At 48.3% G+C, this 19,760-nt stretch overlaps 1 protein-coding gene across 6 annotated transcripts in view; it reads right to left on the bottom strand.

The window, feature by feature from the left end:
* LOC144943734 (FERM domain-containing protein 4A-like) overlaps window positions 1–19,760 on the bottom strand; it is a 240,914-nt gene that overhangs the window by 44,326 nt on the left and 176,828 nt on the right. For all 6 annotated transcript variants that reach the window (XM_078871519.1, XM_078871518.1, XM_078871516.1 and 3 more), the window contains 4 exons: window positions 16,623–16,706; window positions 13,588–13,653; window positions 12,074–12,131; window positions 10,516–10,602 (listed from right to left, as the gene is read on the bottom strand). In XM_078871519.1, coding sequence (XP_078727645.1) covers window positions 10,516–10,602; window positions 12,074–12,131; window positions 13,588–13,653; window positions 16,623–16,706 — 295 coding nt within the window. The remainder of the gene's footprint in view (window positions 1–10,515; window positions 10,603–12,073; window positions 12,132–13,587; window positions 13,654–16,622; window positions 16,707–19,760) is intronic.

The following is a 19,760-nucleotide window of genomic DNA, read 5'->3' as shown; positions in this document are numbered from 1 at the left end:
GGATGATTGCAGGGTAGCCTGGCAATGGCGGCCACTTCTCAAAGGATCTCCTCCCCCCCCCTCCTCCCCTTCGCGGATTACCTCGAGAGAGAAACCAACCAGCGACCACCGGCCGCCGACGCCAACTCACGCACAGACGCCGCCAACCGCAGACGCCACTGTTAACCTTTCCCCGTGGGAGCAAGAGGCTCGTCGTGAACTTATTTGAGGCTGGGGCTACTTAGCTTACACTGCCAGGAATAATAATACGACAACATTCACACTCGCCTATCTTCCGGCAGTGACATTTAAACCGTGGTATTTATTTCAGCGGATCAGAAAGCAAGTTAGGGTGATGCAAGTTAAGTTTGAGCTTTGTGTTTTTTGAGAACAATGCAGACAGATCCCCCGTATAGCCTTCACATGCTTTCGGGGCAAGTGCTGTTGACGAGCACCTTAAGAACATGCCCTCCCTGACCTGCATTGGAGAGGTGTTCCTCTACCAGCCTATCGTGAGACATACACCCAATCCTGCTCTCCCACATTGCTCAGATTACGAAAGAGACGTTTTCGGCTATGATACTTGAGTTGCTTCGATTCCATTCTGTACCAATAATAATAATGAAAAACTATTTGAAGGATGATTTTAAAGAACTGGATTCAGAGCGCAGTGTGCCAACTACCCCGTGCTGATGCTCTACCCATCCTGCGCCCCCCCCCCCCCCCCTTATTTTCTTAATGCAGTCGTGAGTTACAGGCAGCGGCGTAGTTGAGAGGAGAACAGAGAACCATCCCTTTTCAAGAAAGACCCCAATTGGAACCTTAATATGCGTAAAGTTTTGTGCGGGAGTTACTGCGGACGAAAGTACTAAGGGTAACCTCGACTTTGACTCGGTGCCCTTTGAACCACTGACCGGCCGGCCGGCCGACCGTGTTACTTTACGAATGGTAGAGAAAGACAACTGTGGATTAGGTAACTTGCCCAAGATTTCGATTGAAAGCTTTCGTGACTGCAGGGATTCATCTTCTTGGTTCTTTCGGTAAAGTCACGTAGAAGGGAAGTAATAAAATAATAAAAATAAAACATAAAACAATTCTCACGACGTTTCGGCCACAATGCAAGCAGCCGTCCTCAGCTGAAAACCAGGTCTGTCGAGGCGACAGACCTGGTTTTCAGACGCTGTCGCCTCGACAGACCTGGTTTTCACCTGAGGACGGCTGCTTGCGTTGTGGCCGAAACGTCGTGAGAATTGTTTTATGTTTTGCCCAAGATTGTATCTGTTGTTATTGAGAAACGCAGCCTTGTTACTCTACAGTGCCGGTCTGTTATGTTAGCCAGCCCCCTTCGCCGTTTCGAACTTCACTCAACTTTTCCACATTAAAATAGTCGCGAAGGTGAGCGGCTATTTTCTGTCTGGCGGGCGAATAAATGTCACCAAAGCACACTCACTTCATTGACTGCAAAAAACAAGATTTCATTTCTTAATGTCAAGTTTAAGAAACATATTGCAAGGCACCAAAAATACTGTGCATGTGAATTAAATGGAATAAGATGCTACTATGTCGATGTTGCAGTAGTGCCGTACAGCTCTCCGGCGGATTTTCTTCGATGTCTTTGCAGAACTAAAGTTCCTGAATAAGTTCCAAGCACATGGAGCGAAACGTCGAACATCGTACCGAAGCGCACGCAGTCAAACCCCAAACGCATCGGAGAATGTAACCCGACGTTGTTTTCTAAGATTTGAGATCATTTTTGAACACTGGTGTCAAACACTGACCACAGATAACGGTCGCACGGCAGAACGAATAGAGCGTGAATTATGGAATGTTTGTAGTTTTCACACCAGAGGCATTTTCTCAAAGCAGTTGGCGAGAACCCTCGGATTAAACGTCGCGTGCAAAGGGCCGCTCAAACACTGGCTCACGTTAAACCCAGAGCGCCGGAATGTCCTCGACCAGTTCCATTGCTGACGACATGACAACAGGTGACACGGATACTGGCTTGCTCGACTGAACCTCGCCCACGCTCGCTCCGGCGGGTGACAGGAATGCTGAGGGTGACTGGCTGAGGACGGGGGGCGGGGGGGGAGTCACGGCAGGTTTGCTCGGCACATCCAGATAAGCGCAAGCGTGGAGATGCGTCACGCCGTGCGTGCCCCAACATTTGTGAACCTCTTCTTGGTTCTTTCGGTAAAGTCACGTAGAATGGAAATAATAAAATAATAAAAGTAAAACATAATAAAATAATTCTCACGACGTTTCGGCCACAACGCAAGCAGCCGTCCTCAGGTGAAGAACAGAGTCTCTGTCTTCTCGACAGACCTGTTCTTCACCTGAGGACGGCTGCTTGCGTTGTGGCCGAAACGTCGTGATAATTATTTTATTATGTTTTATTTTTATTATTTTATTATTTCCATTCTACGTGACTTTACCGAAAGAACCAAGAAGATGAATAACTGCAGTCACGAAAGCTTTACATCGAAATTTGTGAACCTATCACATTTGGGCGCAACGTTCCGTGCGGCCATCCATAGGGGCGGTTAAGAAAACTTGGGCCCAATTTTTTCACGCGCCGTGAAGGGGGATATCGAACTGGCAACCGCACATTACAAGATAACAAACAAACAACATTGATCCTTATAATGTACATGCTCACAACATTTCTGATGGCGAAATAACTGCTGAGAGCGAACAAGAAACCTGCCCGTCAGGCGTGTTACAGGGATTTTAGTCAGCTGTGATCGCAGAGCAAAGCGCTAAAAGTGGTTTCATCGCAGTACTCAGCTCGTAATACATTCACAACAACCACGAAGAGAAAATCTTTGTACCACACGATTGTATCGGCGAATTTTTTTTTGTTCTTATTCAAAAACTTACTACCGGTGAAATGAACATGAGATAGCCAACTTGATTTGCTGCCCCAACGAATGGAACCGACTTTAGTTTTGCTTAACCCATTCAAATACAACTTTACAACTAAACCTGTCATTATTATTATTATTACAAAAGTGTCACTGTATCAAGAGTAGACTGCAATGGTAATGTTTACAGTGCAAAAAATTTATTATATCGATTGCAATGACTGACGACTACTCGTCCATATGCCAGATAACAGATACAAAGTTTACTTTATGAGAAACGTGTGTCGGATGCCTCTGTTGAGTCAACTCGTTGACCTTTTTTCCAATAATGTTTTGGTTCAACATATTTATTTCTCTTGTTATTAATTCGAGTTCGCCGACAGTGTGTGTGTTGTGACGAGCAATTTAAAGCCCTCCGACAGCATTTCAGATATTTCTCGACGCAAGTCTGCGGCTGTCGGAGCGCGCGAATCTCCACACGGGTCTATGCATCTCAAACCAAGGGGTGCCACACGGTAACGCCATTCCCGGCTTCAACAATTCACCGGGAGCATTCACACATTCGCCAAAAGGCTGCTTCTGAAGCCGTCCCCATCCACTGTCTGAACTCACCAACCGCGACACGAAACACTGAAATAACCACTGCTGATCAACTCCCCAGCAGTGTAAAATGACGAGAGAGCTGTACGCAGCACAAGAGTCACCTTATCTCTTCCCAGGACCCCCCCCCCTCTCTCTCTCTCCATGGGGGCCGGGGAATGTTAACGAGGGCCCAGCATGGCCACGAGTTTCACTCGGCTGCCCACAGCCGGCTTCGACGCTGCTGCTGACTGCGGCTTTTAAGCGCCGTGCAGATTTTTTTTCCGCTTACGTTGCACTCGCCCACTCGCCTGCTCGCTGCGCGTGAATGCGGGGCTGGTGGCGAGGTTCTCTCGCTCGCCCGCCCGCCCGCGTTAACCCGGCGGCTGGGAATAACCGGAGGAAGTGAAGACTCTCGGGCAAAGTTTGTCTTGTGCGCGAGCGATCGTCCCAGCGCGTGAAGCCCCCCCCCCCCCTTTGTCCGCCCCGATCATTAGGACACACAGGCAAGTAAGTGATGATGGCCTGAGTGCATAGCGCAAGTAACTTCGATCTCTCGCCCCTCCCACCCCCTTTTCTTTTTGGCTGCCTCGAGACCGAATGCAGTGCACCTGGCGGGCGATGATGCGCGCGCGGCCTCGCTCTTTGCCAATGATTGTGGGCGAATTTGAGGGGAGATGGGAGGAGGAGGGGTTTTTCAACAACGGGTGGTTAGGCCAGCAATGGAATGTGTGTGGGACTTGAGTCGAGGACAACGGCCTGTTTACTTACCCTGCATCATCTACGCACATAACAGTAGTCCCACACGGTTAGGGTTTGCCACCTGTGAGGTACGAACAAAATCCGGAGCGTATATATCACGTAAAAGAAGGATATTTCACGATACCGAAAAAGGGGAGAACGACATTTAAATGAATTGTCACGAATGGTGTATTATTACGCAACCGATTAAAAATAAATACTTTTAATGTTTGGAAAAATCAAGAACATCTTCCTAAAAAAAAGGACAATCCCGGGAAAACCCAGGATAGGTGGAACCCCTACACTCGCAGAGGAATCGCGGTGGTTCCAGCGTTAAGGTTTCGTGCCGTTATGTATACTGGACAGCAGAGTGAGGGCAGTCTCGTTGAAAGTTACAGGCTCATTAATCAAAGAGTAGACCCTCAATAAAAAAAAATATAGCGTGCTGGGCAGCTGTGATGGAGTTCACGGGGTCATTTAATAAAACCTCTCCTTTAAGGCTCCGAGACGCAATAAAATGTGCTGTTGAAACATTGTTAATCCTGCTGTGCATTGCTTCTTGCTTGACTTTAACCCACTTCCCTCAACTTCCGTCCCATCGGGAGCAAATCGCTACGCGGTTTAAGATACACAAGAACCACGTGTAAGACTTCCCCCATTACAAAAACTAGCAAATAAACAAACGAGGCTACGAAACGCCATCACACCGGCTACACCCGTCCGGGGGGAGAGAGACGGGCACTCCGCACAACACGCGTGGTGTGGCCCCAGGCTTGAGTTCCCTCACTCCGCCGTGTTTGTACAGGCAGCCTAGCCAGAGACGGAGCTCCACACAAAGAGGGGAAAAAAGTGGGTTCATTAATGGGATTCCGAGCGAGGCCACGGGTGAGTGGAGCGGAGAGAGAGAGAGAGGGGTGAGTGGATGCTGTGTTGGTTGTAGCACAACGATCCAGGATTATGCGCTGCCCCAGGTGCAGAATGTGTACTTCAACTGAAGCACGGACGGTTACCCCCATCTTCATTTCTTTGTTGAAAACTTTTTGTTCTTTGCCGATGACTTGTTTCTCCACAAATCTGGCTGTCGCCTGACGATGCTAGTTGCAATCACTGGCGAAACGTCGCACTTGAATTGTAAATGTTGTGGGTTTACTGTTCAACACACAGGTGTGCTGTACTAGTAACAAATTGGCACGTTCTCCTTACGTCACAAGCCTTAAGAGTTGGCTGTGTCGGGTGGTTGCGGCTTTAACGACACATTTATATTTACGCGATCTAACCCCAAAAAAGCCTCTATTATGGATAACTTTCTGTTTGTTTGTGCTTTTTTATTTGACGCCCATTTCTTAATTTGTTTATTCATTTTAGATATTCGCTTGGTAGTAGTAGGGTTTTCATTTGCTTGGTGTGTGTACGTGCCTGTGTGTTGGGCTTCTTTCGCGCCGTATGTATATGGGATTTGGTCCTTATATATATCATTCATGTACAGCGTTGTGGGATGCTGTTGGCATGAATGATGCTATATTAAATGAAAGTAGTATGATTATAAACATGTAAGTCGTGAATATCTGCTACGCCTCATTGCAATACAAAGCCATTGAACAATCAACAAATATCGTTGAGATTTCTGCTTTCCGGAAAAACTAACGCCTCTCTCATTCGCTTCACACTCCAACCTCTCCTCTTAACACACAATCGCCACTAACAGTAGTACTACAGCGTGGTTGGCATGGGCCCTGGTGCGAGGAATTAAATGCCCCCCCCCCATCCAATTCCACCCCCGCCTCCCAGTTTCGTAGTCCGAGGCCGTTGCAGCTGCACCGCCTGTTCACTCGATAGCCTCACCCTCTTTTTGGCGCGTGCTGACAGCCCGATGCCGAGAGGCACGCGGATAAACCCACGCAACGTGCGAGCCACCCCCCTTTCATCATCTTGGTTCTTTCGGTAAAGTCATGTATAAGGGAAATAATAAAATAATAAAAATAAAACATAATAAAATAATTCTCACGACGCTGTCTTTCCGACAGACCTGTTCTTCACCTGAGGACGGCTGCTTGCGTTGTGGCCGAAACGTCGTGAGAATTATTTGATTATGTTTTATTTTTATTATTTTATTATTTCCCTTCTACGTGACTTTACCGAAAGAACCAAGAAGATGAATCCCTGCAGTCACGAAAGCTTTAAATCGAAATCCAACCCCCTTTCTTGCATCTCCAGCCATTTCTGTGGCAACCAGGAGGAGGGCAGAGACAGGCGCCGTGATATTGCACAGGCAGCACTCGTCCACCCGGCACCGCTGTGTGTGTGGTGGGGGGACCGGCGGCGGTGGTGGTGGTGGGGTAATGATTAATGCAGAGACCCCCGCTGGGATAAGCTGGCTTTTGTTCACACGCAGACGGCAGCCGTCTTTGACCCATCCAAACCCTCAACCGAAAACCCCAGCAAAGTCCAGGGCCACCCGCCCCCGCCTCCCCTCCCGCCCGCAACAACGCTCCCACACACACGCAGCAGCAGCAGTCACCACCACCGCGGTCTCTCGTCCCAATCTCCTGCAGTGACTAAGTAATCCGAAGCATCGCACGCGCTTCACTGCAGAGCCCCCCGCAAACTGCGGGTCGTCACGGCGTAGGCATGCGGCAGGGATGTGGTGCCGCACGTGAGTGATGGTGATGAGCAAGTGAATTTCCTCCCACCGTAATGTCCCGTGGCGGAGGAGCGATGTCTACCACGAGCCTTGCTTGCTCTTACGCCAACGATAAAATATCCTTCGTGTAAACCAATGCGTGGCTTGAAGACAATTAATCGAGTAATTTTGAGTCAGGAATGCAACGATAATGCTCGTTTGGGAATGCGGCCTTTTGGCACGCTGCGCAATCAACCTGGAAGAATTTCAGCGGCCCGCTGTGTATTGTGTTTATATACAACACATTTGGGATTCGATTGTATTTACGAGACAAAAAAAGTGCAAAAGAGAAAAGATTAAAAAAATGCAATGTAAATTTTAAATAGGTGTAGAGCCGTACAATTCAGCTAACGTTCTTACCGCATTCTAAAAGGAAGGAAATTGTGGCTTTAAAAGGCGGCCGTAACAAATGTTTACACTCAAATACAAGTACGTGCACCGATGCCACCGAGCTCAGTTATTACAGGTTATGATTGATCTTGTGCAAAAGACACGGCCCTCTGGGCCCAATGACTCGAGTGTCGTGACCCGTTGTGGAACGTGTGCGTGCGAGGAACACGTTGGGGTTCACGAAACCAAAAAAAAAGAATGGATAAAAAAAATAAAAAAATACGAGCGAATGCAAAGGTTTCCAGAATGACCCGGGCGAACGCGCTGTCCGTTACCCGCGCTGGAATGTGAGTGTCCCATTGCAGGCTGCCCCGAGGACGGTGACATTTCAAACGCGGGCAGGAATCAGCTTGGCCAGACTCCCCCCCCCCCCACTTTGTGCGAGTCAAGTCGAGTCGATTTATTTTTTCTGTTAACGCATCGGCGCCTTGCTGCCACAAACCTGCCGCCCAGAGGCGCCGTCGCATCATTAACACGCGTAAACATAAACAATTATTCATAATCAACGTTTTTGGGTTTAGATCGCGTTATTTATAAATGTGTCGTAACCCTCCACCACCCGACACGGCCAATCAGTAAAAAAGTGTCACGTTGACAAAAGACAAATTAGTTCACTGCTTTAGCCCACCGGTGTGTTGAAGCGCGAAACCACAACATTTACAATTTGAGTACGACGTTTCGCTGGTAATTGCATCCAGCATCATCGGGCAATTCGCCAGAATGGTGAGGCTCTGCTGTCTCCCGTTCTTATATAGAGCAGCAGCAGGGTGACGTCATCATTAACTCATTAACTCATCAGGTGCAAAGATTTGAGGGGGGAGTTATTGTAATTATATACTAGATTAGTAATCAGGCTATTGTTACGATGCGAGTTGTGGCTGCGAGTTAGTTTGTATGTATGTGCGTATGCGAGCGTATAGAGAGCTGTCTTGTTGAGTTGCGACTGTGAGATCCTCACACGATGCAGCCTGGTTAAAGCCAGAATGGATCGTAGGCAGTTCATCTTTTATTTTTCATTCCAGCGATGTAGGTGTTTCTATAAATGGGTCTACATTTCTGAAGCACAGAGAATGAAAGGCATAAGTGTGGTTGAAGAAACCTGGGGCTACCACGTGGAGTGATAGACCAGGCAGCTTCCACAAAGTGTTACGTGGAAAATAAGCCAATGCTCAACTAATCACAAGCGTACAGAGCTGTGTTGTTGCTTTGCGACTGTGAACGCAGTGATGGAGTCGAGTGTGCGGATTGCCTCTGGGAGGGTGTTCCAGAGGTGTGGTGCTGCAAATGAGAAAGATCTGTCCAACCCCCATTGGTTGTGTGTTTGGTTTTGGGTGGTTGGGGGAGGAGTGCTTAGCGTTGAGCAGCAGAAGTGATCTGTTGTTTTGCTTCACGTGTATGAGGTTTCTGATGCAAGGTGGAGAACGGTTGAGTATTGCTTCATATGTTAACAGTATGATTCTGAAGTGTATTTCTCTGGATTACAAGGCACTCGGGAAAAGTACGGTGCACCGCAAACTTGTGCCCGGTGTTAATAAAGTTTGACTAATCGAGTCACGCGCGCGCACACACACACACACGCCTACCAAATTCTAAGACGTGTCCTCAACTCTTGCTTCAAAATGCAAGAGAAATGTGTGTGTCCTATACGCCAGAGAATATGGTTCTACTACTCCCGCTGCTAGAGATCTCCACCGACTAGCTCTTATCGATTTGTTTGCCGGGGGGAAGAAAGAAAAAAAAGAGAGAGGAAGTGAGCAAGTGGGGAGTGCATTCGATCGAGAGGTAGAATTAATAAGTTGCGAGCAACTATGTGGAGCTTTCCATTAGCAACACAACTCGTGTCCCGGCCAGCAAAAGCAGACGCGGCTTACGTATCGCATCAGGCGGCCGTGCGAGCCAGAGTAAATTAACGTGTCTTCGAGTTAATGAGCGAGTGTCCGAGTGAGTGATTGAAGGAGCGGGAAAGCCGTTCGTCCTCACGTTAATGTGGCAGCGAGTGAGTGAGTGAGAGTGATTGAGAGACTAAAAAAAAAAGCTGCAGGACTAAGAGACCGGATGACAAGTGATGGGGAGATCGGTGGCACAAAGGTGATGGGTACGACAAACCCCAAATTGCGAAGCACAAAAATTCTACTTCTCCGCAATCAACCCCCTAACTCCCACGTGACACGCAGGAGCCATTTTTTTTACCCTGGGACACACACGTGTTTACAATTAAGCCCCGTTGCCATGGCTACAAGATTGTGTCTTAACTCGGGCATCTGCAAGCGGCTGAGAGCTAAGATTCCCTTTTGCATCGCAATGCCGAGCGCCTTGTTGTCAGACGGCGGTTGTCGGCGAGTGAAGGCCAACTTCAGGCAGAGGTTCCCCTGGTCCCGACACTGTGGTCCGCTCTCTCTCCGAGGCCCCGCGCAACAAACTCGTTTTCGCCATCGCCCAAATACGGTGCACCTCTCGGCCCGAATTAAACAGTCAGCGTCACCCTCGTGAAGGTGGTTTGCGTTTTATTCTGCGAGTTTCTAGAAATTAATGCCTCGATTCAATCGTTATAGAACTCGGTTGGGCTTACGTTAGCTCTCCTTTAATTATACTATGTAACAATAACAATAAGACATTTTATTCAAAAAATACAAGTCTCACTCAATGTAAGACCTATTATTTAGGAGGTTCCTAGCTTTGGATGTGAACGATGACGTGGGAAAGAAACTGGAAGGAACCCACCACGGATGAGTGAATAAAACTCAAAATACCGCACAGATGGGTTCGCAAACCCACTTGCCGTGCTGCCATCTGTTGACCACTTAGAAGCCCAGTGGCTTCGGCTGTACGACGGATGAGTGAGTGACCAACCAGCCCCTGTCTCCACGGTGCAAGATCGTGTGACGAAACGTTGCATGGACTGTAGGAGTTTAGCGATGCATTAAATCATCGACGGAGATCTCTTATTATGCTCAAGATGCTAGCATTGAATCGTCAGTGTAAGAAGTGATCGTTTCCAATGTGTACGAATAACATGCAAAGTCAGTGCTTGTGTTACATTTGGGCAAATGGAGGAATAACGACATGGTGAAAATAAACAGAAGTGATTCTTGAACAAGATTGTGAAAATTCAGCGAATTGCTGGAAGGCTGACTCATTGTACGACTCATTGTACGAGTCAGTCTAAATGTGCTCTATGTATATTCGAGTGTTTTACTGATATAAGAATCAGCAGTTTACCCGAGGCAAGCTGGGTCTTAGCAACAGCAGCTTTCGTACGCGAGACACGGGGTGGTATGGCCGTACCTTACGTGGCTTGAGTCTGTCCTGGTGGTCGTACTGAGCAATGCCTCTTGTGCTGAGGCCCAGCCACCAAGGGAGTCCCTGTTTGTCCTGTTGACGGGGGGGCAAACACACAGACACGTGAGCATTGGCTACGTACGGCGTGAAAGAAGTTCAACATACAGCGAGGGAAACAAGAATTTGATCCCCTGCTGATTTTGTACGTTTGCCCACTGACAAAGAAATGATCAGTCTATAACTTTAATGGTAGGTTTATTTGAACAGTGAGAGACAGAATAACAACAACAAAATCCAGAAAAACGCATGTCAAAAATGTTATAAATTGATTTGCATTTTAATGAGGGAAATAAGTATTTGACCCCCTCTCAATCAGAAAGATTTCTGGCTCCCAGGTGTCTTTTATACAGGTAACGAGCTGAGATTAGGAGCACTCCCTTTAAGAGTGTGCTCCTAATCTCAGCTGTATAAAAGACACCTGGGAGCCAGAAATCTTTCTGATTGAGAGGGCGTCAAATATTTTTTTCCCTCACTGTACATACAAAAAAACCACAACGTTCCCCCGTATAGTCTTCATAAACTGTTGGGGCAAGTGCTGTTAGCGAGCACCTACGAAGGCCAGAAGGGCACACGAGGGGGTGGGTGACCAGCAACTACGCCCAGCCACCTTTGTCTCCCTAATGGCGATGTTTACACACAACACACTAGTGGCTATGTTTACGCACTGCACCCGTTACTCATTTGAGTCTGAGGCGACATAGGGGAGGCCCAGGACCAGCTCAGATAATCGTCACCGGTGTTGGCCTTGAGCGGGGATCGAACTCGGGTCGCCAGATTCGTAGCGCAGTGCGCTAACCGCTTCACTACCGCTCCCCATACCATATATTATACGTGTGCGCACACACACACACACCGCACGCAGATGCACACAAACGAACACACACAGCCGCATGCACACAAACATGCGCACCACCATCACAGCATGCAGTGTGCTGTGTCTGCAATGGGGTATTCATCATAATTGAGAGCAGCAAAGTGCAGTGTTTTATAATTCAAAGAAGCACAATTTGCTCTTTGACTAGGCAGGCACCGGAGCAATATCAGGACGGGATACGGGACCCGTGAGGAAAGGATGGAACTGTTTTCCGAGAAACTAAAAAAAATCGTCAACATGTTCCCCCTTGCAGCTTCAGAGAGCAAAGGTCACAAAATGTGAGAACCTATTAAAGTCAATTAAACGCCATCTGCCGGTTGTAACGGACGGGTCTAGTTTTCGATTTAAAGCTTTCGTGACTGCAGGGATTCATCTTCTTGGTTCTTTCGGTAAAGTCACGTAGAAGGGAAATAATAAAATAATAAAAATAAAACATAATAAAATACAATTCTCACGACGTTTCGGCCACAACGCAAGCAGCCGTCCTCAGGTGAAGAACAGGTCTGTCGGAAAGACAGCGTCTGTCTTTCCGACAGACCTGTTCTTCACTTTATCATTTCCCTTCTACGTGACTTTACCGAAAGAACCAAGAAGAAGGGTCTAGTTTTGCCACCTTAGCGACGGACTCACCTTCACCGAGTAGTAGTGAACTCCGTACGTGGGCAGCAACTCGACAACGCTCATGTAACTGGGGGGGGGGAGAAAGAAAGAGAGAGAGAGAAACAATCAGCAGAAAGAGGAGCCTCTTCGTCGTGAGAAAATGCCGCGGAGCAGAGCGAGCGGCCGCTGCAGAACACCGCACGAATCTGTGGGCTCTATTACAGGGGTGAATGCACTTTGTCGGGGCAGGGGGGGGGGAAGCTATTTTTAAATTCCCTCCTGGCAATCCATACCCGCCGGTGCCTCTATCCTGGTCACGACTTGCCATACGACCCCTTTGTCCGCACCAGGTTCGTAGAGGCGGCTCGCATTTGCGACGCCTTGAGCGTGCAGTGGAACTTAGCAAAACTGAATCATCCAAAATTGTGCCCGACCATTAAGCTGGTAAGTATGTTAAAATTGCAAAGCAGTTTGGGGCTAATGGGCAGAGACTGGGGAGGGATGGAGGGGGTGGGGGGACATTGATGTAGGATCAAATGCTTGTGATTTGGGGAGTTTCAACAAACACAGGACTGCAGAGTGGATTGCTATGCACTTTGTGCAACATTACGACTAGAATATTAGTCCGTCACAGATGCGGCAGCAGCAGCAACAACATTGGCATCATAACCGGTGGCGTGGGTGTCTGGAAACCCCCAAACTCTTTACATACGAGACTCCGATATCATGGAGTCTGTGCTTTTTCACTTCAACAAGCTGACAAAAATGCTGATTGCACCGATTGGAAAACCTGCAGAAAATGCACAGTGGCACACAAAGTACTGGGCTCAGGAGTGGGTCAGTAGTTAGCAGAGGTGTGGACTCGAGTCATGTGACTTGGACTCGAGTCAGACTCGAGTCATGAATTTGATGACTTGCGACTCGACTTGGACTTGCATAACAATGACTTTGTCCCACCTATGAGATGTGGACTCGAGTCATGTGACTTGGACTCGAGTCAGACTCGAGTCATGAATTTGATGACTTGCGACTCGACTTGGACTTGCATAACAATGACTTTGTCCCACCTCTGGTAGTTAGCAGGAGCGTACATTTAAATACAATATTATTTAGGTTTGTTCAAACGCATGTTAAATAGGGGTTGTCAGTCGTACGCATAGTGTGGCAACGATAAGATATTAATAGCTAGCATTTAGCAATTAATGGGTCCCTGTGCATTTCTAATGTAGCCAATCACCAACAGGAACCATTCACTAGCCGGATACTTCGACTTCCAAAGGGTAGCTGCACCTCTCGTCAAACCCCCCCCCACCCCCCCACCATGTGGAGCTGCCTGATTTTTAACACAGCACAGATGGTCAAAGAGTTGGGTGCCAGCATAGCTGACCTGGGTTAAGTTTGGGCGATTCCAAACGGAGAAAAGGGGGCGTGTGGAGAGTGTTGGGTGGAAGTGTCAGCGGCGTGAAATTGGTTGCTGGGCTGGCGGGTAGCCTGGACATTTAAAGAAAAAAAACAGAGCATTCGGTGCGATGATTTCAGCTTACTTGACGATAGCGTGACCCCGAGTTTGACTCTTGAGCTTCTGGTAATTTTTTACGACCTCATCCTCGCTGTGAAAGGGAAGGCACAACAAAGTCAGGGCCAGTGAACTCTCCCTGCGACGACGACGACGACGGAAGCAGAGACAACCTCGTAAAAATTCACACTTCTATATATTGTTTTTTATTGGTGGCGACATCTGTGCATGTCATTCCTCACGAGCCAGCGCTGCGTATTTTCCGCAGATAAGCAGGAATCCGCGTGAAAGTAAATCGATGAACGCAATTTCTCCGTCTGTCCGTTTGACCCGGGCAACATTTTACTTGGAGCTAATTCTCCTGCGAAAGTGATTGCGCTGTGCCTGGCTGTAATCAACAGTAGGCAATGGTTCACAATTACTACAAACATTTAATGTTGGCTTTAAGTGAGAATGCGGTTGAGTGATTATTATTGTAATGTATCCCCTTTGCTTTGCGCTTAACACCCGGATGCCAACATGATCCACTTGCACACATAGATGTAATTACATATAGAATAATTAACTGCTTCCAATATGCTAAATAAACTCAAATGAATGCGATACATTCTGCTTAATTGTAATTTGCTTTGCAGCATTAAACGTTTCGTTTGTTTAACGTCTTCATATGCAACTGCATGCCGAGTGAAGATAATTGCACCATTAAAATGGAAGTAAATTAACACACATATAATAATGTAACATTCCAAAAAACATTTAGCTTTTAAAAAAGCTATAAACCACGAGGTAATGTAAAAATACATATAAAGTGGTTTTCCAGTCAGTTGAAGTCAGCATTCATTCCCCATTTACAGCCCTGGGCCAGAGGTGAAATTCCACATTCCTCTGGCAGGGCGAGTCTTTCCATAGAAACATAAAACCTTCTGGTTGCGAGCCACACTGCCACTGTACCACAATGCCGGATTATATAAACTCATCCTCATTGCAATTACAACTCTTGCTCAATCCACTGCTGTTATTGTATTGTCTTTTTGTTTTACCATACTTCACCACACTGGTCAGTTGCGGTGAATTGAGGCACCCGGGACCAGTTCAGACAGCACACACCACCGATGTTAGCCATGGCTGGGAATTGAACTCAGAATTCCGGATTCATAGCGCAGTGCGGTAACCAACTGCACCACTGCCCCCCCCCCGCCTCCATTATTAATTGTTGGTCAAGACACTGTTGTAGGCGGGCCACCTACAACGCCGAATGCCGCGAGGGTCATTTGACCATACTTCACCGCGATGGCATTAAAAGAGAAACAACCGTAAACATTAGCGCTCGTGGTTTGTTTTAATAAACACCCACCCTCGGTGCCCTTTCGGTATGATCATAGGTTGATTGGCGCTCCCATGGCGCACAGACCAATGGAAACATTTACCCCGACAGGCCTGGCCACAAATCCCACCCGCGCGCAGGAATTCCAGCTCACCCCAACCGCACAACGAAGTCAAAGCATGTACAGACAGCATCTCTCGCGCAAGAGGGTACTTATCTGAAAAATCAGACCGCAAATAACCCCCGCCTTCGTTTATTTCTCCATTTGTTTCACGGCAAAGCCGCATTGGTTACTTTCAGCCTTTTATACTCGGTGACAGTCACCGACGCCGTAAATTGTTTTGCGAACGCACACGAGACCACGATTAGCCCCACGTGTATACCAAACAAGCACACGGGCTTGCTAACTTGAACACATGTAACAACGTTAATACATTTGTAGCTCCCTCGGCACACGGACCAATGGCAACATTTACTGTCAAAACCGGCCACTGCTTCAAAGTGTGGTCCAAATGCCCTCTCAGTGGGCGGCCTTTCTAGAGCTCCCTCTAATAGAGGCCCCTTCCACCAGCAGGTGCGCGAGAGGCAACTGCAGGTCTGCACCTTTTCCCTTTTGTAAACGCAATTGTGTCTATGCGTTTGCTTTTTTTTGTTTCACCCAAGGATGAAAACTGCGCCTTGATTTTTTTTGTCTTTTCTTTTTTAGATTTCACTTTCAGCGAAACCGAAACGGCGGCACGTTCACGCCAATGCCGCTCGCCACGCGGTGAACCTGCCGAGCGGGCGACTTTTATTTTCGAAAACAAACGCCGGCGTTTCCAAGGGAACGCTCCTTCCCCACATCTGCCACGTAGACGGGCGATTTTGTGCCGTGGAACTGGGCGAACGGAGAGGGCACGGTGAAGTGCGTTCTGCCTCTCAGGAGGAGGAGGGCGGAGGAGGGCGGAGGGGAGCGCATTCCCACGCCCACACACGGCCTCCGTGTTCTTGCGCACTGAAGCCGCTCTCCGGCCTCTCTCACGTCCGCTGAGTCGTGGTTGGGGGCGAGGGGGGAGTGCGCGCCGGGGGGGGGGGTAAAAGTATAAAAACTGAAAGAGCCCGATAATGGCAAAGAAGAGCCATTGTGTCAGCGTTTTATACGGCCTTTGTCGCACCGTTAATTGCTGAATACATTTCGGCTGCGTTTGTTCGCCTGCGACAGCCTCGCCTCGCGCCGCTGCAACCGGCGAGGCTGTAGGAGGGCAGGGGAAGAAGCTGTGGGAGATAATGACGACGACGTTGGCGGTGGTGGTGGTGGTATCACCAGGAGATGAAAAACATGGTTAGTGGAACAGTAGGGGGGGGGTGGGGGAGAGTGCGGGGAGGTGCAGGGAGATAGGGGGGGCTTAGTGCCTTCACGGCTCTCGTACAATACCACAAGAGCGGGAATTGTCGCGGCAGTTTGCAACGACAACACCAACAACAACACCAACAAAACAACACCAACAACAACAAATGAAAGCACGAGGTCCAGATGGGAAGAATGTCTTTTTGGTGAGATGGTGACATTCGCAGAGCCTCGGTGAGCGCGTGCACAACGAAGCAGCCGCACACCAGGGCGGCCGCCCACCAAGGGGGCCTGTGTGCTAGCACGGTCGGCTACGTACGGTGCGAAAGAAGTTCGACACACGCACGTACACGCACATAAGTGACGACCGAGCAGAACGTCTCTCGCTGAGCTGCTGCAATGGGCAACTCACCAGAAGGTGATGGAGGGATGCTCCTTGAGGGTTCGCGTTGGGAGGGCCGACAGCCTTTTCAGCTCATCCTTGGTGACATCATCACTGTGGGAGAGAGGGGGGAGCGTGAGAATGAGTATATCATTATTTTAATAACCGTTACGATATATACATGCTAAATCTACTTATGGAGACATGTCATAAGGCCAAGAAGGATACCACAAAAACACTTCTTTAGCCACTTCAAAAGGCTTGACTCGTTACCCAACACATTCATCCTTCGCTCCCGGTGAATAGTGCTTCGCCACACGTCAGTGTGAACTGATATATTAAAAAAATAGAAAAAATTTGGGTAGCAGAGCAGAACCAGCTGGAATTGCCCCCCCCCCAACATTTACAAAATAATATAAAGCAGCACTCCGGTACCATACATCACAGCACTTGATGTCAATGCACGCCCATGTAATGCATTCGCCGTGTTAAATAATCCACGTGTTTCAACACACGTGCACACACACACACACTTTCAGAAGCGCACATGCTCACTTATTACGTCCACATGTCCTTACGCACAAGATGACTGGGCCCTCGTCCTAATCACTCCCATGCAGTTTTCTTCCTGTTGTTTGGCCGTATAAATGAGCTAATGAGTTCGTAATTAGTTTTATACATTTGGTATTCACGCCATTGTCAAAGCACGACGGCTTTGATGAAGGTGCTATCCTTCACCGTATAGTCCCCCAATGGGGGTGATGATACTATGCGGTTTTACCAAACCAAGAATATTTGCGGTGACTTTTTAAATTTGGACCATCATGCGGGCACACACAGCCTACCCTCGTTCACGAAACCAAACTCCGACTCAAACTAACAGTGGTGACGCAGGGTCAAGCGCACGTTTAGCGCCCGACAACATCAACCAATGCGCAGTGTTCATTGTTGTGCCGCTTCCACCTCCAGGCATGAGCTCACGATGGGTCCGCCATGGTGAGAAACAACTTCTCGTGGCGAGACCTCGGAGAGCAGCACTTGGGGGGGGGGGGGGGCAGTCACTTCTCCTCGAACCTCCGGAATGCCAACCTCACCAAATCTACTTAAAGCAAACGTGCGAGCGAGCGGACGGGCGGTAGTAGTGGGTCCTGGTGTTTTTGCCGCAAGCCGACTGCGTTGTCCGACACGTCGCAACGGCTCTAAATTGATGCTCGCTGTGTCCCCCCGCTAACCCCCCCCTCCGCCGCACGGCCGTCACGCGTGTCCAATTTCTCCAAAATGTCATCGAGCGAAGGCAGCCCCTGCCCAGGGGTTTGGACAGGGAGAAACCCTCCTTCGCTCTCTGAACCGCGCAGCTGCTGAAACAAAAACTAAAAAATTGCTGCCAATTGCACACGACAGTTTTCGAGTTTGAGTGATAAAACAATCATTGTAATTCACAACCCCCCTTTTGTCAATCGACTGTTTGGGTTGTAAGCCTCCCCACACTCCCGGTTTGACCTTGCTTCACTGATCTGCGCAGTGTGGGTTGGTGAAGGGGCAGGGTCCCTTGCGTTGGGTCAGATATCGTTGGAAACTAACGTTCAGCCGAGACTGGGAATGAAACCCGGGTCGTGGGGTTGAAAGTGCATGACACAACCACTATTCTATCCTGGCACCCCGGATTGTATTGAACAATGTTAACGTATTAAGCACAGCTAAAACTATCACGTAAAATGAGGATTTTCCACTTCACTCGAATTAATTAAAAACCTGAGAATGCAATAAATAAAATGTTCCGTTTGACTGGCACGCGACAAACACCTCTACGGCAGGGCGTGTGGGAAGGTACAATGTCCCTCTTGTGGACAGGAGGTCCCTTTAAAGGTTCTCAGAAGCAGTTCTGTGATAACTCCTTCGTATGGACTGTTCTCGCGAGCACGGGGTCACGGACTGCACGGTGAGGGCCCCGAATGGGCAAGTTCTTTGTCTCGTGATTTGAAACCGACAGCAGAATCGCAATGGAATTGGAAAAAGACAAAAAACAAATGGGTCAAGGCATTCAATGTGTCCCCATATTTACTATAAACATAAATGTTCCGCGTACAATGTACGATATGCATGTGCTGTGCACAAAAGGCTTTTCTATAAAATTCTCGAATGCTAATTCAAATTAGGTATAGTAATACTTCACTGCAATTCATGCCATTCATTGTTTTTATAAAAAAATCATGAAATGTATACTAATCCCATAATGACTGCACCTTGATTGCGATAACTGATTTTGCTTTGTTGACAGACATTGGCACAATAATGCAGTGTGTGTGTGTGGATTGGCTCCGGTGTTGTTTAATAACTCTCTTGGCCATTTAAGAGTGCTATTTGCATCTGTGCCAAGTGAATGTTTCTTTTAAGCCAAGCAAAGCGATAGTTCAAAATTTAACCACGGCACACAAACAAAGACCCCCCGTATAGCCGAAACAGACTGTTGGGGCAAGTGCTGTTAGCGAACACCTATCAAAGCTGGAACGGTACACGATGGGGTGGGTGGTCAGCACCATGCCCGGCCGCCTTTGTTTCCCCAGTGGTGACGGTTACAAATTGCACCACGTACTCATTTGAGGCTGAGTCGACCAAAGGGAGGCCCAGGCCCAGTTCAGATAATCGTCACTGGTGTTGGCCGTGAGCGGCAATCGTACTCGGGTCGCGAGGTTCGTAGCGCAGCGCGCTAACCGCTACACCACCGCTCCCCACACACAGACACACACAAGCGTCATTCTTTAACGCTTCGCAACACCTCATTGCACGATGCTCTGATCATCAGCGCAGTGTTGTGTGTTGAGGGAGCCAGATGACATAGTGGACGACAGGACGGTGAGACAGACATTACAATGCTACTCTCTCACCTCCAAATCCAAAGTTCCCTGGCTCTAAATCATGTTCCTGCTGCTGCTGCAGCTGTGCAGGGAGACAATGTCATGGGCAGCTACGGTGGTGGGATGTTAACTACCTCGCCTGGTATACAAGAGGTCATGGGTTCGATCCCAACCCTGACACATGTATATTTCGAGTTTGCATGTTTTCGCCGTGGTCGCGTGGATTATTCTCCGGGTCCTCTGATTTTTCCCTCCACATTTAGAAACGACGCGCGTTTAAGAGCATTTGGGTGCTATAGATTTTCACGTGACG

This window comes from Lampetra fluviatilis, chromosome 32 (assembly GCF_964198595.1).
Source record: "Lampetra fluviatilis chromosome 32, kcLamFluv1.1, whole genome shotgun sequence".
NCBI lineage: Eukaryota > Metazoa > Chordata > Hyperoartia > Petromyzontiformes > Petromyzontidae > Lampetra > Lampetra fluviatilis.
The sequence above is the reverse complement of the archived record's forward strand: the minus strand, read 5'-3'. Positions and strand labels throughout refer to the sequence as shown.